The 26,852-nt window shown below is 36.5% G+C and overlaps 1 protein-coding gene across 8 annotated transcripts in view; it reads right to left on the bottom strand.

The window, feature by feature from the left end:
• RAPGEF6 (Rap guanine nucleotide exchange factor 6) overlaps window positions 1-26,852 on the bottom strand; it is a 182,431-nt gene that overhangs the window by 79,347 nt on the left and 76,232 nt on the right. For 7 of the 8 annotated variants that reach the window (XM_048220950.2, XM_026507900.4, XM_026507902.4 and 4 more), the window contains 2 exons: window positions 9,083-9,214; window positions 530-707 (listed from right to left, as the gene is read on the bottom strand). In XM_048220950.2, the coding sequence (XP_048076907.1) occupies window positions 530-707; window positions 9,083-9,214 (310 nt within the window). Of the gene's footprint in view, window positions 1-529; window positions 708-1,483; window positions 1,607-9,082; window positions 9,215-26,852 lie in introns of those variants that run through there. The other variant, XM_057307401.1, reaches the window with a different exon arrangement.

Raw genomic sequence — 26,852 nt, forward strand, 5'->3', positions numbered from 1 at the left:
AACTCTCAAATTGGGGCAGCCAGCCTCCAAGATGGCTCTAAACCTCTTTCATGATTTTGTGCAGTTCCCTCCCATATTATAGCACGGTTACTTTATGTGACATTCCTGAGCCAAATCATAAAAAATAATGTGGCATCTGCCTTACTCTCCCTTGAATTACTTGATTTGGGGGAAACCAACTGCCACGTTGTGAAAATATTTAAAAGCCTATGGAGAGGCCCACATAGCAGAAACTGAGGTCTTGTACTAAAAGCCATGTGAGTAGCCACCTTGAAAGTATATCCTCTAACTCAGCCCAGTGAAGCCTCAGATATCTGTACCCCTGCTGACATTCGGACTACAACCTCATGAGAAACTGAGCCAGAACCACTCAGCTAGGCTGCTCATGAATTCCTGACCCACAAAAGCTATGAGAAAATAATGTGTTATTTTAAGCCACTAAGCTTCAGGTATTTTATTACACAGCAAGAGGTTAACTATATATAAATTAAACTCTAAAATTCTTATTGTGAACAGATGTGTATCTTACCAATGTCATCATCAGTTTTGTCTGCAGGCTCTTTCTCGAGACATTCTCGAACAAGATCTCGCCCCTGTAGTGGATCTGTTCGATCAATCTCTTCATCTTCCTCTTCTTCATCTTCAGAATCAACAGGTCCTTCTGGAAGACGTGTTAAATCTACATCTCCTACCTCACTTTCCGTAGCCTACAGAAAGAAATCTTGATCGATTATGTTATAAAAACTGTGTATCACAGCCTGAATTAATCAAAACTACCCCTCCCTAACACTATAAAGAATCAGGCTATACTGTGTTATATCAAAAACAAAACAATATTTATTTATAAAATGCTTCTCTCTGCCCAAAAATACTGGCTCATGGTGACATCCAGATGATAAATCTGAGCCAGTAAGTTTATAAAATGGTCAAGAGATATATAAACACCTGGATTAATACCTGTTTTCCAAACAACACATGCATTTCTTAGAAGTGTAACAGTTCCTAAAACATGAAAGTGCAGGAAAGAGACCGTTTACCAACAATCATTTTATGAGTATCTATTAGTCTGTGCCAGGTGTTGCAAATAAGATATTCTTTCACCACAAAGATTGAGAGCCCAGTAAGGTAGGCAACCATGTAAATTAAGAACATAAGTATAAAACTTCCTGAAAAGGGCTAAAATAACCAATTGTGAAGTCACGAAAACATACTCAAAATGTCCCAATACCTTTTTATTGAATCTAATTGTGCAAAGAAGAGGTGAGATTATTGCAACCAATGTCTAAAATAGACTTACACTTACAATCTCAACTTTGGAAATGTATTGGTCTCAGATATTTGTAAAGGAACTAGCAGATTTCTTAAAAACCGTAAATTTAAATGTCAACCATAGAAAATAATGAAATAATAAATAACTGGGACATACTGAAGCAAGCTACAAGGTGCCGGAGGACTAGAGAGAAAACAAGACAGGGGCACACACCTGCAAGCAACCAGGTTCCCTGAGGCCAAAACTGCTTCTGCTTTCTGGCTACAGAACGTTAGGGTTAAATGGAGTCACTTCTAAATAATATATCCTTGGAACCACAAACTTGTTAGCAGGTTATTATTTCTTTAAAAAAAAATAGTTTTAATTTAAATGTATACATGCTAAAATGACTTTCAAAAACCTCATTTATATATGCGGATTTTAATCCAAGAAACTAGTGTTAAAAACACAAAAGCAATATCCTTTACAATTTTCTCTACAGTTTATTTTTCAGAATACAGCTCACCCCCAGAGTAGCCTTTATCCACTTTATCAATTTAAGACAATCTACTTTACATATTTGGGTTCTTAAACCACTGTTTTCATTACAATTTCAGGTTTTCATCCCATGACCCAGACTATCTCAACACAGTCTCCAAACCTTTTAGATTATTTCTGATAAAAAGATCGTTCACAGCAAAAATAAGCAAGATTCAACTCAGTTATGTGGATAACAGGCAAGGCTTATTGTCATCTATGGGAGAAGTGAAGACACTTAAGAGGAAAATTCTTCAGGGAGAATAGAAATCCTGGGTAGGGAGAATAGAAATCCTGGGTAGGGACTGTCAGAAGGGTACCAAAGGAACTCTTTTAGAGATCTTTTAAGGACATCTGTAAAGGAAAGAATATAATCTACCCTTACAAATAACTTCTTTAACTGTACTTTTGTCAAAGTACAATAAAAAGGAAAAGGATGAATAATATCATTCAAGGAAACATTAAACTATTAAAGTATACAAGAAGGATAGGGTGGCAAAATAAGAATTAAAAATAGTAAAGAAGAGTAGCCAAAAACATGCTAGGAAATTAAAAAGGACTTTGTAATTTAAAAATAAGTGAATAAAACATGCAGTATAGAATCCAAGGTCTAATTCTTTGAGAAAAGTCAGTCAGGTGTTTCAAGGTGAAGGTAGATATAATGACCATCAAGACAGGAAGTCACTGCATACTATTTCTGAGGATGCAGTTTGTTGCCAGAGTTTAATTCTCTAATAACTAGATAAGAATTTTTTCAAAATGTAGTATTCACAATGTCCAGCATACAATAAAAACTTACTAGATAGATAAAGGAGGGAAATGTGATACATAACCAGGAGAAAAATCAATCAATATAAAGAGACCCAGGAATGACAGAGAGGATGGAATTAGGAGACATGAACTTCCAACATTATAAATAAGTTCTAAGATTTAAAAGAAAATACAAACATAAGCAGAGTGAAAACGGGAAATCTAAGTAAAGAAACGTAAACTCTAAGAGTAAACTTGAAGAAGGGGAATAAAAAGTACCCCAACTAAAGCAAAGAATAAGGCCATAAAGAAAATTTAAGAGTCTGAGAGACTAGTAAGATAACATCAACAGTTGTTACCAAGAAAATGTAGATCAACAGATACATCACATTTGTTAAGACAGGGTACAGAGAGGATCAGCCCTGGTCTTTCACCTACTTCATCCTAGCACTTGGATTACAGCAGACCCTCAAGAAAATCTTTCTGAAAATAAATTAAGTTGGGGAGGGGAGGGTATTTTGGTAAAACAGCTAATAAGGCAAGTTCATTAAACTTGTGTTTTTCCTTTCTTGCAGTACAACGTATCTCTGTGTTTAGGTGTAAATATAATTTGGTGAGGCAGACAGTCTTGAGGTGATTTTTCTGATGACTTTGGCTTCCCCAAATAAACCACCAGAGGATATCCTTTTCCTGTTTGCATCTAGATAAAGAATGAGGGGAACTACAAGTTGGAATGAAAAGTTATACAAACTTACAAAAAACACATTTTCAAGTTTAGAGCAAATATTAAGTCTAATATTAACCTTAAACTTTCAGTGTTTCTCTTTTTCGCATTCCCATTTTGAGTACTTCGTTCAACCTTTTACATGTACCACTTAGGCCTATGTTTCCTCTTTACCTCTTTGGTCAGGGAAAGAACGCTATAAAATTAATCCTTCACAGGAATGCTGTCCAGAATAGCCCACTCCGTATTCTCTACAATAGGTCAGGCAGTTCAAGTAAACCCTCCTTTGCCCTGGATATAATCAAGCTTTAATTACTAGTGATTCTCTGCACTTTCCTTGGGAACAATATTGGTTTTTACTTTCAAGTGTAACTCAACTAAAAAAAATTCTAGATTACTTCCTCAGTGCCAACGGTGTGCTTAACTCAGAATGGAATACATAAGAAACCTTGCCTGCACAAATTTTCGACTCATGATCCACACAAAAATTTCTGTGACATGAGAGATGATATGAAAATGTCATCAGGGTAAAACTGCAGATAGAAGAGCATAACCAAAACACAGGGCAAGGATAAAGCAAACATGTTCAGGGAATAACAAATGTAATTTGTCGTGACCAGAATCTAGAATGTTCAAGTGGGGAACAGTGGAACATAAAGCCAGATTTACAGATTGTGGTTAGAAGTGGAAGGCTTAGAATGTGACTACAAATATGGACTGAAAATTTTAAGTTGGATAATGGTGAAGCACTGAAACTTAAAATATATGAGTAAAGTCACACGATTCTTGTAATTTATCTCATGGGGAAGTTTAAAAAAATGGGAGTAGGAGCACCTGGGTGGTTCAGTCCATTAAGCGACTGACTCTTGATTTTAGCTCAGGTCATGATCTCAGGGTCGTGAGATCCAGCCCCATGTTAAAATGGGAGTAGTTAAAAGACAAATGAAATTTTGACTAGGACACAGATATTTCTGACAGAAATATTAAAGCAGAAGGAAATGTGGTACTGCAAAGCTAGCTGAGGTGTCAAATGAACATCCTAGTGGAAATGTGGCACAGTTTTAGACAGACTGGCAGTGGAGCTATGACTTAAGGACTCATGCTGCCATCGAGATAGTAAATGAAGCACTGGGATTTTTAGCACCATGTTTTACTTCCCACATAGAAACTAAAAAAGGTGGATGGGGGATGAATGTATGCCTCAGGTTTCTAAAAAATAAGTTAATTAAAAGACAAATGCTTTATTTCACAATATTCCAGCTCTTGCTGGTATAAACAGACTGAAATAAATAGAAAAAGTAATCAGAAAGAAGCACTTCTTATTTATCTTGAGTATTCCTTGAGGATACGTAAAACATCTGATCCAAGAATACTCTAACATCTTAATGTATAAATTTAGCTAAATTTTAAGCTAATCTGATTAGAAACATATTCATTAAAAAAGATTACATGCATTTTACCCAGACTGTGGTAATTTTTTTTTTTTTTTGAACTTTCCTTGAGAGCCAAGGACTTTTATTTTTAAACATGAAAACTCTCAAGAAGGAAATGCACAGGAGCACAGCTACACATTTGGCCATATAAAATGGTGTCAACAATTTTCTTATTAAGAACTGCTGTTCGATTGTCTCTCTTCTCTCTTTCCCTCAAACCTCCAAATTAAAAATACTTGCATTATTTCGCAAGGCTTTGCTTATACTGTTAGAAGCCATGACTGGATTAGGTGTTCACTTTTAAAATCTATGAAATGCTAAATTTTGGATGACCAGACAAACCACCTCAATTGTCACTGGCCAAGGTACATATACACAGGCAATGTCCATCTGTAACTAAAGGGTGTATTCATAGCTTGAGTAAGTACTCCAAAGGAGGCCAGAAGTCAAGAGAAAGACTAAGGTCCAATATTGATATTCCTCTTCCCTTTGTTTTAGTCTGAGGATCTGATTGGATAGACACACACAATTTGGTTGGTGTTATTTACCCTATTCATATTTTTGGTTTTTTTTTTTTTTAAGATTATTTACTTATTTATTTGACAGAGAGAGAGAGTACAAGCAGCGGAAGTGTCAGAAGGTTAGGGAGAGGGAGACCGGGAGGGAGAAGCAGACTCCCCACTGAGCAGGGAGCCCGATGCAGGGATCCATCCCAGGACCCTGAGATCATGACCTGAGCCAAAGGCAGAGCCTTAACTGACTGAGCCAGGATAAAGCAAGTGCCGTCTTATCTGCGTTTTAATTGTAGGTCTAGATATTCTGCATTTGGGGGGATATATTTTATCAATCTATTTTTATTCTGTTCTTATTCCTTTTGCAATCTAGTAATTTTAACTTTAATCTTTTCCCACAATTTTATTCAACTTTTATTTTTAACAGTATACTCTAGTTACATCCTCCTTAAAATGTGTTAAATATAGAAATACTAATATTCACTGAGAAAAAAATAAGAAAAGCTTAGGTAACATAATAAAAAGTATCCACAAACCTACCACTAATAGAAAACATCACTACTGGGGCGCCTGGGTAGCACAGAGGTTAAGCGTCTGCCTTCGGCTCAGGGTGTAATCCCGGCGTAATGGGATCGAGCCCCACATCAGGCTCCTCCACTATGAGCCTGCTTCTTCTTCTCCCACTCCCCCTGCTTGTGTTCCCTCTCTCACTGGCTGTCTCTATCTCTGTCGAACAAATAAATAAAATCTTTAAAAAAAAGAAAACATCACTACCCTTTGATCCTCTTTAATTCACATTTACATTCCATGTATACATGTATAAAATACATGTAATTATGTATGTAAGTGTATTTATTTAAGATACTGGTTTCTTCTGTTTCCAACTCTGTTCGTTTTTAACAAACGGTTTCCATCCATTGGCTATTCACCTAAGCTTAACTTAAAAGCCCAGGTTTGAGGATTTTTACCTTCTTTGGCCACTTTTAAGATTTTTATCTAACCTTTCTGCCTATTTGTCTTTAGTATTATAATTATCTCCTTTAAATTTCTGAATTTCTGTTTTCATTCTAGATTTCATTATTTTTCCTCCTTTTATCTATTTAGTCTTCCTAAATTAAACATACTTTTATCTAATTACCTTTTAAGTTTAATTGCATCATGTTTTAAACTATATGGCTCCCAAACCAACACCCCCACCCCCAAAAAAAAAACCCTAAACTGCCTGACTCAATGTATGCGACTTTCTGGAAAATGCAAAACTGTAAAGGCAGAAAACAGGTAAGTGGTTGCCGGGGTCTGAGGATCAGAAGATACTGACTACAAAAAGGCATAGAGTACTTTTCTGAGGTGATAGAAATGTTCTGTCTTCATGTAGGCTATACTACCGAGGGTGAATTTAATTATATGTAAATTATACCTCGGTTAACATCAAGCATATAAATACAAACACAACTAATCATGTAGGAAACAGAATGAATATGACTTGGTACTGGAAGTTATGCTCAAGGGAGAAGAGCCAATAGTAACTTTCAGGTTTCTGGGATATGACATGTTGCCTTTTCACTTTGTAATAGAGGCAGTCCTATAACACGCAGGACAGCTGTCAAGTTTACGTCCACGGTTTAGTCAAGGTTAAAATAACTCTTAAAAGGTTGAATGAGCTGTACAAAGTACTAGCGAGGAAAGAAAACATACAGAAGGTTGGAGCAGGGCAGCCACATACAAGGCCATAATTCTACAGCAGAAAACCTCCAACTACCAGTAGGAGTAGTTCTTCAGCCTCAGCCTCAGGTGGACAAACTAGCAGGTAGACATCCTGTTGATATTACGTAAGTGCAATGTTTCAGAAGCTCCTCCAGGATTTTGCCATAGATACAGGACCCTGCTGTGTACAGCCCATCTTCTAGCGCAGAGTAAGGCACTGGCCTTTCCAAGTGACCCTGAACTCAATCCGTGCACCAACCTTTTGTCCTTTCTCTTACAACCACCTAAGGCTCTGTTCCTTGCTCCAAAACGGTAGTAACATCTGGTTTAGAAGTGGATATACTAGTGAGATGAGGTAGCTTAACACCACCACATCTCTGCTGTATGATTTCTCCTAGCAAAGTCCAGACATTCCCACTTATCCTATGAGAAATCTATAGCCTCATCCCTGAACTTCATTAATCCAGGATCAATCTTCTCTAGGAAAAACAAAGAATCCAGAGGACCTACAGCTCTACTTTGACCTTTAGGTGTACAACAACCCTTATTTCTTCCACATGGTAATTCCTTTGGTGAGGGGCAGAATACCTTGAATGCAACGTTCTGAGAGGCTCCAGAGTCATTGCACTTTTTAACTGTACTAAATTACTTGTTCCGTCCCCCACAAAATGGTAAACAGGAAGAATTCCTTGTTCTGTCTACTATAAAATGCTAAACAGGGAGATGTAGATGGCCACAGCAATGACTTTTGTGGAGAAAAGCTATGCATAATCCAAAAATGGAGGCTTTTTTCCATTTTGTCTCTGCCTACAAACTTCCCTTGAGAGGAATGCTGATTTTCCTAAAACATCTGAAAACAACTCAGTAGACCCACAGTCTAAAATGTTTTCCTCAAGCAACAATAACTCCGTTTCAAAAGACGAGCAATATATGGTAGCCACTTGCCATATGTGACTACTGGTCACTTGAACTGTGTCTGGTCTAAACGGAAATGTACAGTAAGGTTATATTAAATTCTGGCTTTGGGAGACTCCCACATTCCCATACTGTGCATGCACCCCCACACCCCTCTGCCTGGCACCTTGGGGTCAGGGCCACTGCCTGGGCTGGCAGACCCTCGCCATTGCATCTCGTGCCCTGCTTGGCTTGTTGGAGAGTCGCCAAAGCAGGTAGTAGGAATGCTGCAGTCCAAGTGGCTCTGGCAAGTATGTTGTGGACTCAGGTCATTGGGCAATTCCACCACCTCAAGGATCAGCTCAAAGCCAAGCTCCACAGAGGATCTCAGCTCCTCCATGGCACTGATCCACAATTCAGTCTGCCCAGTCACCATGGAACCACCAGCCACAACAAACCCAAGAGAACCCCCCAACATTCCACCTGGAACTCCACTAGCAACTGGCAGCCTAGAAAGGGAGGTAGGCTTTCTGCATGTTGGAGCAAGCCTTTCTCTTTCAAATAAATAAATCTTTAAAAAAATATCAGCTAGTAAATTAAGTTAGGTATTAATTTTTACATGTACATGTTTGCTTTAAATTTATATTAAAATAATTTTTATACTGTCTTGGGAAGCCAGAACTTTTAAAATTTAACTCATTATTTTAAACTGTGATTATGTGCTAAAATTATAATATCTGGATATATTATGCTAAATAAAATATATTATTCAAATTAATTTTACCTGTTCCCTTTTACTCTTTTAAGGGCTCTACTAGAAAATTTCATAGACCCTTTATAATAAAAAGCAACTCCATAATTATCTAGAATTTAAATAAAAACTTAAAGAAAAAGCAACTCTTAATTTTCTTCAAGACTACTAACAGAACTCTTACTCTATTATTACAAAAATCAAGCTTTTTGTAAGTTTAAGCTAAGTTGTTTTAAGACCTATTTTTTAACAAAGCAAGCATTACATATAATGAATTTCCCTGGATTAAAGTCATTAAAAAGAACATTATATTCATACACTCCTGAACCATATTTAATCACTCTCAAAAGATTACTTCTTTAAGTCTGCAAATTTGAAACAATAAATAAAGTGTATTTTCCCAAAGACATTCTGCCTGAATTTCATACCCTTAAATTAAAAGAGACGTGACCACCTAAAGCACAAGCACAGGTTATCTGGCAGAATAACAAAGCCACAGGCACAGCACACAAACTCCTAAGATATTACCTGATAGATATCAGATAAACTGCTGCTCCCAGAGTCACTTGCGATGCTACAACCGGACTGACTAGAAGACACATGAGTCACCTGTGGATGAGGGTTGTCTGTGATGTGCATCTTGGTAAGATCGGCCGGAAGCTGAAGAAGAAAAATAATTTAAGGTATTCTAAACATCAAACTTTACCTTTATAAGCGTTGTTGAGGAATGTACAGAATTACTGAATCACTATATTAGGTGTACGATAACTATACTGGAATTAAAATACTTAAAATAATTTTTTTAAATAAAAAAATGAGTTCTTCTGTAACAATTACTTGTTTTATGTACATTACTGTGTAACCTCATTTCTAACCTAAATCTTCCACTTTTAGGAAAAATCTTAGAAAATGGTAAGAACCAAATTAGTACTCTGACACCGTTAATCAAGTCTAGAGTGGAGTCCCATTGTGTAGATTTCGGAGGACATTACCATTGGTAATAGTATTTCAGAGGAAACACTTGGCCCCTCCTTTTTCTCCAAATAAAACTATCAGCTATTGCCACCTTCAAGTGTTCAGAATGCATTACACACACACCCCAACACCAAATGGTTACTGATATGGAAAAAAAAAAAAAGAAGAAGAAAGTATAACACCTGGTAGCAAGACTTGGGGGGGGGGGGGAAACCCAGCTGATGGCACTCCAAATTTCAAAAATTTTATGGACCTCTTTTCACATGATATTGCAGCAATTTGTAGCTGGCTTCTAAAAAATTTGTTAGTAATTATGCTGATTTAATTAATGTCTATGCTAGGTGCAGGGATACAAGAGACACACAAGAAGGAAATGATACTATCACTTCATCTTTAGTATGGTCACACTTTTATAGGGATGCAGGTTGTATAATATATCTTTCATACCAAAAACAAACCGGAACAACAATAACAAAAAACCTCACAAAAGTCAATGCTCTAAGAATTAAAGTAAGAAACAAACAACTGTGTTCCAGATTAGTGAGAGAAAGTTTTAAACAGGAAGCATGGTGATATATTTTCCAAATAATTTCTCTGCAAGCTGCTATGCAGGAACATTAAGAGAAATGTATTTACTTTTTAAGACAGAGGTTCTTATTGCTTTAGTGCAGTAAAATATTAAAGAAAGATGCATAGTAGTAAAAACTAAATAAACCCTAAAGGAAAAATGGACAAGTCTGAATTCTATTAAGAATAGTCACTATAATTATAAAAACGACAGTTAAGCATCTGACTCATGATTTCAGCTCAGGTCATGATCTCAGGGTCACGAGAACGAGCCCTGCGTCAGGCTCCACGCTCAGCAGGGAGTCGGCTTAAGATTCTCTCTCCCTCTGCCCCTCACCCTCCCTGAAAACAAACACTACACACAGAAATGACATCATACATTCCCCTGTCAATAATGGTGGGTTATCCAACTCAGATAAATTCTATAACTAAGATAAACAGAAAAGCTGGAATATACACACATAATCTGGCCTGTGAGGTTTTGCTGATTCTTAGAGGGAGATGAAGAGACTCAGAAGCACTTCAATAGTCACTGGTTAAAGAGACAAAAGTTATATTACAAGGCCTAGCATGGAAAGGCCATCCTTTGGACTGGGAGTCTGGAAAGAACATTATACTCTAGGAATGAATGTAATCCAAAAGTAAATTGATGCCCATTTTGGAATCATCTAAATCCTTGATGTTGTATTAAGGTTATACAGGGATATTAGTGCTTCCAGTCAACTAATGGAAGCAAACAGGAATCTTTACTATAGGAAAAAAATCATACTAGGTCTCAAATTATTTAAAATATTTTGCATACGGGCGCCTGGGTAGCGCAGTCGTTAAGCATCTGCCTTCGGCTCAGGGCGTGATCCTGGTGTTCCAGGATGGAGTCCCACATCGGGCTCCTCCACTGGGAGCCTGCTTCTTCCTCTCCCACCCCCCTGATGTGTTCCCTCTCTCGCTGGCTGTCTCTCTGTCACATAAAATATTTTGCATATACAACAACCATTGCTCAAATAAAATCAGGCACGTGAGAAGACAAGATAGCACTGATGAAAACTAGAGAAATAATAAACGGAATAATCATATTGTAAAATGACTGTTTTTAATATATGTATATATATAGCCAGGGTAGGCAAACATTTTCTCTAGAGGACAAAAGAACATATATTTGACACTTGTGCAGGTGACATACAATCTCTGTGGATACTTTTGACTTTTTTTTTTTTTAACAACCCTTCAAAAATGTAAAAATCATTCTTAGCTCACAGGTCATACAGCTCACTGGCCACATGTTTTCCAATAGAGCAATACATGACACAGACAACTGAACCTTGAAAAACACAGGTTTGACTTCTATGGCTCCACTTATGCATGGGTCAAGTTACATGTGGATTCTTTTTCAATACACTACACTAGTTTAAATATATTTTCCTTAGATTTTTTTCATAACGTTTTCTTTTCTCTAGCTTTATTGTAATAACACAGTATATGATACATATAACATATGAAATATATCTATTTTTTATATTTTACAAAATATGTCTTAACTGACTATATTATTGGTAAGGCTTCCAGTCAACAGGCTCTTAGTACTTAAGTTTTTGTGAACTTAAAAGTTACAAATGGATTTTTGACTGCACAGGGAGTCAGTGGCCCTAACCACTGTGTTGTTCAAGAGTCAACTCTACAGAGAAAAAACCTAAGAATTGTAGCAAAGAATAATTAACAATAAAATGAAAATTCTAGAACTGAAAAGTTAAGGAAATTAAAAAGTTAAACAGGGACTCAATAGATTTGACAGAGCTAAGAAGAAAATTAGTAAAGATTGGCCTGAAAAAATATCCAGAATGAAGCCTCAAAGTAAAAAAGAATGAATCTGGGAGATAAGGCACAAAGACCACAGGAGATACAGTGAGACGGTAACATTTGAATAATTAAGAGTCATAGTGGAAAAAAAAGACCAAGGCATGGAATATAAATGGCTGAGCATTTTTCCAAACTGACAAAAAAATACAAAGTCACAGATCAAGCAGCTTTAAGAATGACCAACAAGATAAATGACAAAACCATACCTATGTAAACTAAGGTGAAACTAGTAGGGAAGAAAAATAGATAAAGAGAAGTCTTAACAGCAGTCAGGGGAAAAAAAAAGAGAGTACTTGGACAAGAGCAAAATTAAAATGATAGCTGAATTCTCAATAGAAATTTGAAAAGTAGAAGAGAATGGAGTGGTATCTCCAAGAGCTAAAATTCTGTACCCAGCAAGAGTCCTCGAAAAAAAGCAAAATAAAGACATTTTCAGAAAAATAAAAATGAAGACAAATACTCTCCTGCAGACCTACAAAGAGGAAATCCAATGGGAGAAAGAAAACAATTCCAAATGGAAGCTTCTAGATGCAGAAAAGGAAAACCGATGAAAACAGGAAATGTGTGGGTAAATCTATGTGAATACTGACTACATAAGGTATGAACATTAATGGCCCAACACATATAGAGAATTAGAATACATTACAACAACAGAATTAAGTCTGGAGAAGAGTAAATGAAGTTGTTAAAGTACTTTAAGTTCTTTCCAATGTCCATGAAACTGCAGAAACAGACTTCACAGATGAAGCATACATTGCTGTAATCTCTGATTTAAGAAGAGTAAAACTGTGTATAACTATGAAGCTTCCACAGGGGAAAACATTAAATAAAAGGATGGAAAAATATACAGCATGCAAACAAACCAAAAGAAGATTATGTAGTTGTATTTCAGATGAAGTAGACCTTGAGGGAAAAGCCTTAGAGACAAAAGGGGACATTTTTATAATAAAAGGTTCAACACTAAATAAATATGTACCTAACCACACACCCTCTAAATATATAAGGCAAAAAATGGCAACAACAGAAGAACTAGATGAATCCACAATCATGCTGTCAAATTACACCACACATTTCCCAGTGACAGAATAAGCAAATAAAAAATCTGTAATGATAGAGATGATAGGAAAAATTGCACCAAAACTGACCTAAAGTGCATGAACATAGAATAACGCAACCAAAAACTTCAGAATTCTTTTAGGGTACACATAAAAACAATTTTTAAAATTTACAATGAGGCAAGGCGTGAGCAAGTTTCAAAAGAATGGAAACATACAGAGAATATCCCATGATCACAAAGCAAACAAGGTAGAAATAAGTAACAGAAAGATAACTAGAAAATTATCATGTACCCGGAAATTATTAAACAAACCTAAATAGCACAAAGGTCAATTAAGGCACACTGCAAATTACAAAATACTCAGAATAAAAATCAAAATGCCATGTATCGAAACCTGTGGGATAAGCTAAACTTATGCTAAGAGGCTGTATTATATCTTGTATATTTAAGAAGACAGAAAGGGGTGCCTGGGTGCCGCAGCTGGTTAACTGCCCGATTTTTGGTTTTAGGTCAGGTTGTGATCTCAGGGTTATGAGATCGAGCTTGGTGTCGGGCTCTGTGCTCAGCTCGGAGCCTGCTTGAGACTCCCTCTCCCTCTCCCTGTGCCCCTCACCCCCATGTTCTCTCTTAAATAAATAAATTTTTAAAAAGGCAGAAAAATCAATGAGGTATCTATAAGTGGTTACAATAATACAGAAACAGTGATGGGAGCATGTCTCAGTTCAGAGATCTTCCTCTTACTTAGTTTCTGTTGTTTAGACACAATTCATCCAGGAATTCATTCATCTAGGAGTGAAGTAGATGAAAAGACAAAGACTTGAAATAGTTTTAAAAGGTCAGATGTTTGGCTGAGGTGTCAGGAGTGGGAGATAACCCATACTCCCAAGATTCCCACAGAGGTTAACACCATGGAGAAAGAGGTTATCCATCAAAGTAACACAATAAACCAAACCCGAAAGAAGAGTAAGTCTGCAAACTGGGTGGGTAATGATACAAGCAATCTTCATCCTCACTAGACCCTAAAAGACAAGATTATCTCTACTTTACTAATGAGGAACTGAGGCAATAAAATTAAGCTGCGAGCCACAGATCTCTCACTCGAGTAACTAGTGGAGTTGGAATTAAAACCCAGAACTATCTGATTCTAGTATTCTCTGCCACACTCTGCTTTGTACCAGGAGCTCTGCTGGTAACATAAAGAGGAAAACAGATGGGTTCCACCTTCAAGGACTGCAGTCTAACAGTGAAGAGTAGACAGATATTTACAAGTATACAGCATCTCCTTTCTACCTCATGAAGGAAACTTAGATCGACATATAGGAATCCGCTCAACCTCTTCATGTGATGAGAATAATGACAGTGACTACAGCTAATGTTTGAGTGCTCACTGCATGTACCAGATATGTGAGCTCACAAATATATCCTTCTACATACTTTTTACATAGATTATCTCATTTAATTATCAACCAGACAAGATAGATGCTACTATTATACCCAACTTACACATTAGGAAACCAAAGCCCAGAGAAGTTACACAGGTTGCCCGAAGTCACATAGCTAGGAAGCAGGGAAACCAGATTTAAAATCCATGCAGCCTGACTATAAATCAGTTGCTCTTCCTAAGTTATTTCCTGATATTAAATTTTGAGTTCCTAACACCCAACAGTTCCTTTTCTTTATAAGAGGCAGAAAGGAGAACGTTTTCCTCCAATAGGAATCCTTGATTTCTTAAACCTTCTGTGCTGTCTCTCAGCTTATCTGCCCCTTTCCTTTTCTTCCTAACCTCAGCGGGGACTTATTAGCTTACCTTTCATGAGCCATGTCAATTCACTTACCTCATCATCCTTCCAGCCTACCAGGTCTGGCAAACTTTCCTATTTTCCACAGTCACTTTATCCATTTCCTATACCCAAACTTCTGAGCTCAGCTGGAGCTCGCATGTCCATGAGTACCAGTGTCAAAGTTCTATTTGGGGGGTGGAAAGGTTCCTTAGCTAACAGCTTGAATACAGACACAATTATGAAAAAGTACATAGTTTTTTGAACACTCTGTACACATATAAAGGGAAAGAGATGATTAAGAAGAGGCTAGAGGTAGAACATAATCTTGAATGTCAAGCAAAGTATTTTGATTTTGAATTCTATAGGTAATAGAGAGCTACTACAGGTTTTTGGGAAGGGCAATGACCTGAGAGCTAGCTGCCGTAGGTCCTAGGCGGACTTAACCATCCAAGTGTCTATTTTTCTGACTCAAAGTTCTCTGCAGGTCCAGGCAACACTCCGGGGCAACTTCTTTACATGCAAACTCAGATACTGCTTTGGTCTTCTGGCTCTGCCATTGCAACACAGGGCCACTTAAATCACAGCAGCAGGAGAAGAGAGCTGCTGGAAAAGATTGCTTCATCTTGCCAGCAACATCAGGGAAATAAAAATTTAAACAAATAACTTCATTGGATTGGCAAAAAGAAAGCCTGATAATACAAAATATGGGCAACGCTATGGAGGAAAACAATATTCTCATAAATTGCTAATGGGAGTTATGAATTGGTACAGCCACTGCAGAGAGTGATTTGGGGAGTAGCCACTCTGGAGAGCAAACATTAAGATTTATTACATTTAAAATACATAAACCTATGACTCAACAGTTCCTCTTTGGGTATGGGTCCTAAAAAAGCATACGGGTGTGCAAGGAGGAATATAGAAGAACATTCATTACAAACAAAGTGCAATAGTTTAAATTAAATAAAAATAATCGCCACAAGGAGAACGTCTAATTGTTATAGCCTATTATGGAATACTGCGCAACAGTTAAAGGTATGAAGCAAATCTGTATAATCAAACTTGAATAGGTCTCCTAGCTGTGCTGACTAAAAAAGTAACTTCCATGATAAATATAAGACTCATTTTTTTTTAAAAGCATAAAAACATCATTACATGTTTTCTGGGTACATATTCATCTAAGTTTGGGAGAAAAGATTTGGAGGAATATGTACCACGCAATCAAGAGCAGTACTCTCTAGTGAAAGAGAAATAACAAGGCTGGTAGTCCAAAAGCAGTTTCAGTGTGATCTGCAATATCCAGCTGAAATGTTTTATTTCTGTATGGAGAAAACATTCTTCTATTATTTATAAGAATGCCTTATGAGAACCTGTTAAGTACTAATATACCTAATATATAAAGTAGAGCTGAGAATAAGCACTTAACCTATAACCATTGGAAATGGAGTAGAAACCGATATAAATTAGATAACAAAAACTCCCAACATAAGAGCCTTTGTGGAAAGTTGAAAAATGAATGGAAAGCGAAGTACTTCAGGGCGCCTGGGTGGCTCAGTCAGTTAAGCATCCGACTCTTGATTTTGGCTCAAGTCATGGTCTCAGGGTCCTGAGATCGAGCCCCACGTTGGGCTCTGTGCTGGGCATGGAGCCTGCTTGAGATTCTCTCTTTCCCTCTCCCTCTGTCCCTCCCAACTCTCCCTCTCAAAAAAAAAAAAGGGGGGGGTGAGAAGTACTTCTGTGTTTTCACTCGTGTGTGTGTGTGTGTGTGTGTGTGTGCGTGTGTATAAACTTGAATGAGTAATACGCAATCAAGAAACAGTAAGCAAACCAGTGAAACTTAGATAGGGATGTATACAGGGGGATAGAGGAGACAAAGGACCAGAAGTAGTATTCTTGGCTGATTTAGATTTCCTGTATTAGAAAAAAGCTACTTAAAAAGCTTAAAGCAAGAAAAAGACTGGAAGAGATCTGCTTTTTAAAAATATTACTGTAGCATCATATAAGATGAAATGGAAGACAATCATACATATGGAATACAGGAAACAGCAGTCAAAGCACAAGAAGACAGAGGCCTTATGAAATTAAAAGCAGATTTATAAAGGAGCTCCTAGGACTAGACAGAGTGACATGTCACTGAAGTATCATCCGACAAAGAGACAGAATTGAAAATAGATTCTGAGGGGCTCCTGGGTGTGGATCAGTTGGTTAAGCATCTGCCTTTGGCTCAGGTCATGATCCCAGGATCCTGGGATCGAGCCCTGCATCTGGCTCCCTGCTCAACGGGGAGCCTCCTCCTTCTCCTGCTCCCCTGTTTGTGCTCCCTCTGTCAAATAAATGAATTTAATCTTTAAAAAAGAAAAGAAAAGAGATTCTGGGGCCCAAAAATATTTAGAGCCTGTTTTATGAAGATAATCTAAAATGCCTCAAAAGTCCTGAAGGAAATAGCTGTATATAACCACAGTAGCCTCAGGTATATTACACTAGCACTTTGCGTGAGGCAAATGGAACTACAGGGGAAGCATGCATTCTTAATTAATTATTTTTACTAGAAGATGAGGGTTGGAGGGAAACTGACACATGTATCTCCTCACTGTAACATTTTTAAAACCAAAGAGCAGCTTTCAATCAATATTTGCACTTAACAGGTTTATTAAAAGTCCAGAAATCAGTTTAAGAGTGCAGGAAACCAGAGTCACTACAATGAATGAGGATGAGTGTAGCAGAAGATAATGGGAGAAGAGTCCCTCACTGTCTAGTACATCACAGCTAAGACTCTGACTTTTAGTCTGAATAACGTCTCCCAGGAGGGAGTGGTCAACTGTGTCAAATGCCACAGACAAGTAAAGTAAGAGCCTGAAAATGACCTGCAGATTTAGCTGTGTGTAAAAATGAAAATGGACACACTTCCTTGATCAGTGACCAAAGGAGCACCTAAAAGAAGGCAAATAGAAGCCAAAGTGGTGATGCCTCTTCCACCCAGTAAACAGTCACTCTGGGTAAGCAACTTGAATAGACCAGGAAGGTGAGGTCTCAATCACTCGAGGAGTATCAACCTCCTGAGAAAACATCCAAACACACTCAACTAAGAGAAGACTTTAAATGTGAAGAAAGAGCTAAGCAGACAATGAGGGAAACGAATGCCATCCATGAAAACAAGTTATTAAACAAGAGTGGCTGTGAAAAAGCATCACTTGAGATTTCAGAAATGATTAATGATGTGGGAAACAAAGGCATAAGAGAATTTATTATATTTCCTTACTATGTACAGCCCATTGACAAGTCCTTGAAACAGGCAGAGTAACATTCCTCTAGGGACTCAACTGCCTCGATGTTGACACTTTGCTAAGGGCAAAAAGCAATCCTAGCCCAACCCCACCCCCCATCCTGTAAGTCTACTTGAACATACAAAAATTCCTTTAAAATTTTCCTTTATCTCTAAACCCAAGATACATGCTGGCAATCCCCCCCAGTCCCCACAAGCACATGGCCCACTGATACACATCTGAAAAGTCTCATGACTAAGATTTTATTAGACAGTAAGAAATGACCTTTTCCCAACAACAGCTAGCCCCTGCAAGGTCCTGGAAACCTTGCTTCCAGAAGTCCTTAGAAACTTACATTATTCCTACCCCCGCCCCCAACTTGAAAGTATATAATGGGTCACTCTTCATGACCCCAGTGCAGCTCCTTCTGCCCATGGGTCCTGTCCCCCTGCTTTAATAAAACCACCTTTTTGCAACAAAGACATCTCAAGAATTCTTTCTTGGCCGTTGGCTTCGAACCCTAACATCTCTCCTACATCATTTAATACAATGATTTAGAAATTTAGAAGATGAAGAGCAGAACGGCAACTGGTCACAAATGGAGAATCAGTGAGCTAGAAGATCAAACTGGAAATGCATGGAGTGAAAATAAAGTTCAAAACAAATGTTTAGAGATAATATGGACAGATTCAGAGTTCCAACATCTGGAGCAGTAAAAAAAGAGTTGCAATTTTCAAAAAATAAATTTCCCTAACTGAACACCAATGGGGATCTTCAGCTTGAGAGAGACTTGCAAGTATTAAGAAAACAAAACAAAAAACTAGATAACCCATAGTAAAACCTCATGGCATCAAGGATAAAAAGAAAAACCCAAACAAAACAAAACACAACTAATGACTGACAACAAGAAAAACAGATTACTTAACAAAGGACTAAGAATTCTAAGGAGCCAAGACTTCTCATCACCAACACTGGATGCAAGAGACAGCACATTAACTTTTTCAAAGTGCTAAAAGGAAAAGACTCTAGATTTATTATTTTATATACAACTAAACTATTATTTTAAAAGTAAATATAAAGTAAAGCATTTTGAACATACAAGGACCTAAAGTTCATATAATCCCCTCACCCCTTACTTACTCTGGCTTCTAGAACTACTTACACTTATTCTGTCAAGAAAATAAATTCAGAAGTAATGAAATCCAAGTAGTAGCGTGGGCAAAATACATGAATAAATAAAATCAGTAAAATGTATTGGAAAACCGAAAGAACCAAGTTTGAAAAATTAATCACAGGTTTAATGTGTTTGCAGTCACAATCCAGAGTTAAAATTTCATCAGTAGTAACATGAGAGATGGGGGAGGGGGAAAAGAAGCCATACTCTTTCACTAAGTTAATTTACATAGTCAAGTACCAATAGCAAAATCCTGCTCAGATAGTATTTGCTGGCATTTAATCAAACCTTAGAATCTGATTTTTAAAATCCCCCTTGGCTCTTCTAAACTTGTTAAATCTTAAATCAAAAGCTGGTTACCAATACTACCAAAGGCTATTTTTTTGTTGGTATTCTAAACAACCACCCTTATATCTCATTCTTGTCTTTCTTTAAAGCTTTTTCACTTGGTCTCATCCATTTCCCTTCCACAGGTTTTAAATCTTAGTAGTGTCACCATCAAGCATCAGCAAAGCGTGGGCCCCACAGGTGGCATTTGTACTACGGAGGCCACTCATGCCTTACCAGATAGTACAAATGAAGCATATACCTATGTTTCTTTCCATCTCTTTACATTTCAATCAATTGTTTGCGAAATGGAATTTAAATGTCGTTCCAGAAGCTGCATTTAAGAAAGATATGCAGTGAGCTATCTTTCAGGTAAAACAGTATGCTACGATGCTATCCCAGTATTTCTCCCTTAGTCACCATCAGTAGGACAACCTTTAAACAAAGACATGATTTCATCCTAGGAAATGCCTCTATTGTGCCTGTCTCTATTCAACAGAACTGTAAAGAAATCTTGACATAGCCAATGTTACAATTAAAGTGCTTACTAAAACATTTAGTTTTATAAAACAAAACTAAAAATTCACACTTCTCTGGTTTTGTTTTGAAATTTAAATAACAGGAAAGATAACTTGAGTGGCATCAAATTTCAGATCCATATAAACCACCACTATAAACAATAAAATTTATTAAATTACACTGTATATGTTCCTAAAATCTGGCATGTCCTGTTGTGCAGCATTTTGCTTTTCTGTGAGTCAGTGTTTGCTTTAAAAAACTGACACATATAATAGATGCTATCTTAACGCCTCAAGCTACTAATGATTCACTTACTACTATTTTTAAAATGCTTAAGAACATTATAAAAATTTTTTCATATACTTTTCATACTATTTCCTTCATATTACTTCACTGACGAAGAGTTATTACTCTGTCTTCCTAAAATTTTTGTATAATAAAATCGTGTAAAAATAAACTAGAGATTAGACTAACACTGCTAAATACATCAACCATTTAAGGAGGCAATACAATACAGTCAAGTTAAAGAGTATACTCACAGATAAGTACAGAAATAGCTATAACCAAATGATTCAGTCTGAAGACAGCACACCTCAAATGCATTACATTTTAAGTCTATAGATTATTAAGAAGGTATTTTTTTTCAAATCCTCTTAGAAGTACATCAGGATACCTTAGAGATTTCTTTAAATTGAAAAACAAAATGGCCATGAGATTAAGCTTTTTACATTGCTTTGTAATTCTTAAAGTTCAGAAAATATACGAGCACAATAAAGCTAGTTTACAATTCAAAGTAGAATTTAAATTTAATAACTAGATTATATCCATCTCCAAGAAAATAATAAACATCACTTACTTTGGAGGCCCATGGCTGAAGACAATTGGCATAACAGCGAACAAGAAAAGCCATTTCCTGGGCTGGAAAGGGTAGTTTCTTTTTCAAACCAGAGCCACACGGATGAGTATGTTGACAAAATTCTGTTAAGTTTCTTTTTACAAATCATACGCCATTTGCAGTGTTATATAAAGGCAGCCTCTCCAAATCCCTTTCAAACTGAAATCAGGAGCTTTCAGTAGCTCAGAGTATTGTTCTAAATAATTGCAACAGTTTTCATCACAGCGTTCACTTTAAAGCAAATCACAGTATATCAAGATGTTTACATTTCTGGCTCTGTACATACAGACATACACATGCTTCCTCAGGCACCTGGCACAGACATGCACAGTGGTAACACACAGTTAATACAGTATCAATCAAAATAAATAAGGCAACATGCACCAAATCTGTGTTCCTGGATTCTGAGAAACCTTTCCTTTCTGCAATACAGCTTTGTCTCTTCTTCAACTTATTTCATTCTGTAGAGCAAGCACTGCAGTAATTCTTCTGCATCAGAGTAAAACCAAACACTGTATCCTTAAAATGAAAGTTTCTTCTTTATCTTCTTAATCACACAAGGTTTAAAAAAAAAAAAAAATCAACCGATGAGCAAGCAAATGATAGTTAGAAAATATATATGCTCTAACAGGTTTGTCCTGGAGAATGCCTGATAATATCCAAAATTAAAATTTTCTCTTTTCACATGCACTATTTACAGCTCTGCAGTACTGCTTCTTGTTCTAATTCATCAGTAAGACAGTAATGTTGATCTAAGTCTGGCTTTTCTGGTTGAAAATTTATATATGATGACACAAAAACACTACATCTTCTGCTAAAACAAGACTATATGTTAGTGCCTTAATTCCTACTGTCCTTGCCTGTTTCACAGCAGCTCCCTAAGGAGAAGCTCCTATTGATTCCATGCTCTGCAGTAAGATGAAATATCTAATAAGAAGGAAAGAGAGTGGGAGGAGAATAGAGCTAAAAGGATGACATCACCTGTATAGAAAGCCTTCAGAAACTGCATTAGATCAATTGGCTACTGTATCTGCAGATGTAGCCCAAAAAGCAATTTACTGAAAACACACACACACACACACACACACACACACACACACACACACACACACACACACACCCTTCCATGAGACATGTCAGCAAGCTAAATTTTATAAGAAAAAAACTGGCTTAAAGCACCTCTCTATTTCAATTTTAAAAATCCATCTTGATTTTTATTTCTGTGCACTGATACAGAGCTTTATTTGGGAAGCTAGATTTCCAAATATTATTATTCAAATTATTATTCTCCCAAGGGAAAATAATTAGCACTGGTAAGATACTTGCATTACAAATACGTAAGGCAGCCTTCTCAGATATCACATATGTGTTTCTTACACTACTAATAGGGGGTTTCTGCTTGCAAAACTTCCTATTTATCAAATAACTGTTCTAAAAGGTATAACCTTCAGGATACTCTAACATTAAAAATATCAAAAGTAGTCCTAAGATTTTTACATAAATAGTATATTTAAATGGGAACAATAGAATTTCATTTTGCAAAGGAAAGCTGAAAAACATCACCAGGCACAACAGCCGACTTGCAGCCTGTAACAACTCCTCTGAGGAAGAATGACCTATGCAATATGGTACTTTCCTGCAGCCCCAACACTCAATTCCTAGAAAGACACAGGATGCCAGTAACTCAAAAGGAATTAGAGAAGGAAATTATTATAACTGATTAAGAAATTGAGCTGGGACTAAAAAGTAATTTTTCTATAAAAATTCCAGAAAAAAATTAAATTTTGCCGCATCCTGTCCAATCTAAAAACACAATTCTTCTAGTATCCACCCTTACTCTTCATACTTCTGCCACAAGGAATCTATTGCAGATACTCCTATAAAGAGTTTTGGCACCTAAGGTTGTAATGGTGCCTCCCAATGGCCAAAAAATGACAGTTTCCAAAGGTAAAATGCTTAGTACATCCCCAGACCCCAAAATTATGAATGTTACAATCAATGAACAAAGCAGATAATACAACTATTTTGCTTTATTCCCCTAACACTATTTTGAGGGCCAGAGATGTGCAACATAGGAGGAGAAATTATTACCTGAAAGATGAGTATTATTATAAAGGACTCCACTGTCAAAGAAACATCATGTCATTAGCCCCACCAAAAAAAAAGAGGGGGGTTCTTCAATACCTCTGGACAAAGTATGACTCATTTTCTGAACAATACTAAGCTGCCAATCTGAATTATGCTGTTACTTATAAAACTACAATTAAAAAACAAGTCATGCTTTCAAAATAAGTTTCAAAATAAGTTTCACTTACAAACTTAGATTTCCCTAAAACTTAAGCATGGTATTTCTGGCAAAAATTTCAAAAGACTACGTGCAAAAATTTGCATTTATATGTAAAATTAAATCTCAAAAATACAAAATAAGCATGACTAGCTTTCTAAACACAAAACATGGAAAATATATACAGGTTGATTTTCAAGCACCAATGTATTTTTTCAATTTAATTATTTTAAATTACAATGCGTTGGAGTTTCAACACTATGTTAAGCATTCAAGAATAAATTAACTAAAATCTAATTTTGATCATTCATTTTTTAAAACAGCAAAATGATAGCAGGCACTCTATGTAAATGAAGCCCAACATTTCCTAAAGATAAATTTCTAAGACAAGCCTTTTATACATAAACATTAGCAACATGACTCAAGAGTATTTCAGTTTCATTGGCAGATAATAATTACTTCCATGTATGGTACCAACAGGATAAATTATAACCAAATCAAAAACAAAATCATAATGGTCGTTTCCCCCCCTTTTTATAATAAATCATGCTGATAGCACACAAAGAAGGACCTCAAGCTGAGCAAGGGAGAGCCATCTCTTAGCTGCTTGAAGAAACTACTGCCCTGTGTGTGAAATGCAATCCACTAAATGCCATATGTTAGAAACTACTGTAGTAAACACCAACTCAGTAAAGGAACAACTCTCTTTTCCTTTAGTGTGGCCTGTAAGTGAGGATGACATCATCCTTTTCCTTGTTCTACCAATCATCTCATAGTAGCTGCCATCCTGGGGAACTGTATGGTGAACAGAGCATGCAGAATCCCCTGTGCAACAATACCATGAAAGAAACACACGGGTCTAATCCTATATGCAGCCTATGAATCCACCAGCATTCTGAGGATATGCTAGACCACATGATTTCTTCAGAAAAAAAATGACCTCCTAATTAATGAAGGAAGAAATAAACATCTTTTGAAGAGGTCAGTAATTTGTCAGATAACTAAAAATATGATTAGGTGAATAAACACTTTTTCACTTCTATCATTTTTACAATTTTATTGTGATCTCATTCCATTATCTTCCCAATTCAAATGAAGTAATCGCAGCAAGGGAGAGTGCCCTGATCTACACATTATCTAGGAACCATCACCACAGGACAGCCATTTAAGAATACATTTCCCCTGCATATGAAACGCCATGATGTTATTAAACCACATATGATGAAATCTTTGACTTCAGAAAGGTCTGCTGCACTACCGTAAAATAAAGCAATCAATGTATGTTGCCTTTGCAAAGCTTCAAATCATTACAAAATACATTTATAAAAATGTAAAGGCTATATAATCAATAATTAAAATTTATGTTAACTGTATAAACTACCTCTAAACAAAAATACAAACTAAAATGTCTGAAATATTGCATAGAAAGCCAAAAATGAGGTTCTGATAGTCACCAAACTATAAATATACTTTTTACTTTATGAACAACAACACTGAAAAGGAGGGGGGAAAGTCGTCAAGGATAAAGTTATTAGATATACATTCTAGACATTATAAAAGCAAACAACCAACAATAACGAAAATCAGATTTATAGTAATCTCAGGCACAGTCATACTGTTTATTCCCCATCTGCACCGTGAAAAATTGTCATTACAACATAGAGTAACCAAACTTAAAAGCAGGTAAACAGGGGCGCCTGGGTGGCACAGCGGTTAAGCGTCTGCCTTCGGCTCAGGGCGTGATCCCAGCGTTACGGGATCGAGCCCCACGTCAGGCTCCTATGCTGGGAGCCTGCTTCTTCCTCTCCCACTCCCCCTGCTTGTGTTCCCTCTCTCACTGGCTGTCTCCATCTCTGTCGAATAAATAAATAAAATCTTTAAAAAAAAAAAAAAAAAAGCAGGTAAACAACAAGAGAAAAATTATGTACTTCCACAAAATAAAATAAATAGGCCCCTCGTTTCTCTATTTTAGTTGTATTTGGTTTTTAAAATATAAACTGTTAAGTGTGCTGATTTATATAGTAAAAACATCTTAATCCTTTTGAAGAATGAATGACCCTTTACCATAATGTCAGAAAGGTACATACAAGCCCTTATAAAGGATCATAGCAAGCTTTCCCACCTCTTCCTCACCCCTTGCTTAACTTGAACATCTGAAATGAATTCTTTATTAAGTTATCAGACACGATTAATTCTAATTACTGGTGCCCCTCAGGAATTCCTCCTTTCAAACTGCATTCTATCTATTGCTTAGCCTTTCTGAAAAAAAGGGAAGCCGGAGTAATCAACATTCTCCTCCTATTCTTCTGTAAGAAAGAGTGTGCTTCAACATACTATCATCTATGTCCACTAAATGGACAGCACCATGCTGTTGAAAACCCTGTTAAAGCTACCAGCAGGACATATAAGCACTATGAAATATGATCCTTCCTCAGGGAGTGATCGAGGAAGAAAAAGCAAAGGAGAGGGAAGCCTTCATCATCAAGTAAGGTGATGTAAGCTTCTATAATTAGAATCAGTGAAACCGAAGGAACAATAAAAAGGCACATCATGCTTCCACTTTCCCCCAAACTGTGCAGTTGTAGGAAGCATTTTTCACTCATTCACTCACATACACTAAAGGCAAATAGAGAATACATTCTACATGTAATCAGTCAAGTGTGCAACCGAGCAAAGCTAATGTAAAGTTTTAAAATAGTGTATTATTTTCTTCAAAAAATGCTGTCTATCCAATAATTAAAATAGAACTACATATAAACATAACCAGAAAAACAAATCTCATTTGAAAGATTAAACTATTGAGAATACGGTCTCTCCATCTGTAGATTCCCGTAATATATTTAAGACCAACTTTAAATCACTTCTCTAATTTTAAATACTGCATTTTCTGATACTACAAAAGCCAAATGCTGAATTCAGCATAGTTTCTGAACAGGTAACAAATCAAACGAAATAGCCATAACAATCAGCATTTATCTGTTTGCTATGTCTCAGCAGTTATACTCTTCCAATTGGAATGCTCTTGAAAGTCATTACCTTGGACCACTGGTGTATACATTAATAAAAGAGTTGCTTTGAAAAATCTTCAAAAGACCTTTTATTAGCAATTATTGTATAAAGTGTTTCAAGTATGTTAAAAAATTTCTCCAATTCTGGTTCTCTGGGCAGATCCAGAGCAGCATGCCCTGCCCTCCTTGAGCTCCCAATGTTCCTGAAGTTCAAAAAATGTGAGCGATAATTTCTTAAAATGACTAGGTTAGCCATATTTATGCAGAGCTATAAAAATAATTTTCATATCCTTAATCCAGTAATTTAACTTTCGCAAATCAATCCTAAGAAAAAAATCAGAGTCCATTTATTCATATGAGCTGTCTATAATAGGAAAAAAAAAGCAGAAGCTTCAAGGGAGTATTTTGTTATATTCATATAATGTAATATTACTAGTAAAAAGAATGTTTTAGGAAAAATTTAATTGCCTGAGAAGTAGAAAGGTAGGATATATAAATTTCCAGCATTATCTAAGTTAGAAGACCTGAATTAATCAAGATACTTTTAAAAATCACTAGCATCACTAGCTATCTCTGGGTTGAGGATGAGAGCAAGTT

This window comes from Ursus arctos, unplaced genomic scaffold, assembly GCF_023065955.2.
Source record: "Ursus arctos isolate Adak ecotype North America unplaced genomic scaffold, UrsArc2.0 scaffold_5, whole genome shotgun sequence".
NCBI lineage: Eukaryota > Metazoa > Chordata > Mammalia > Carnivora > Ursidae > Ursus > Ursus arctos.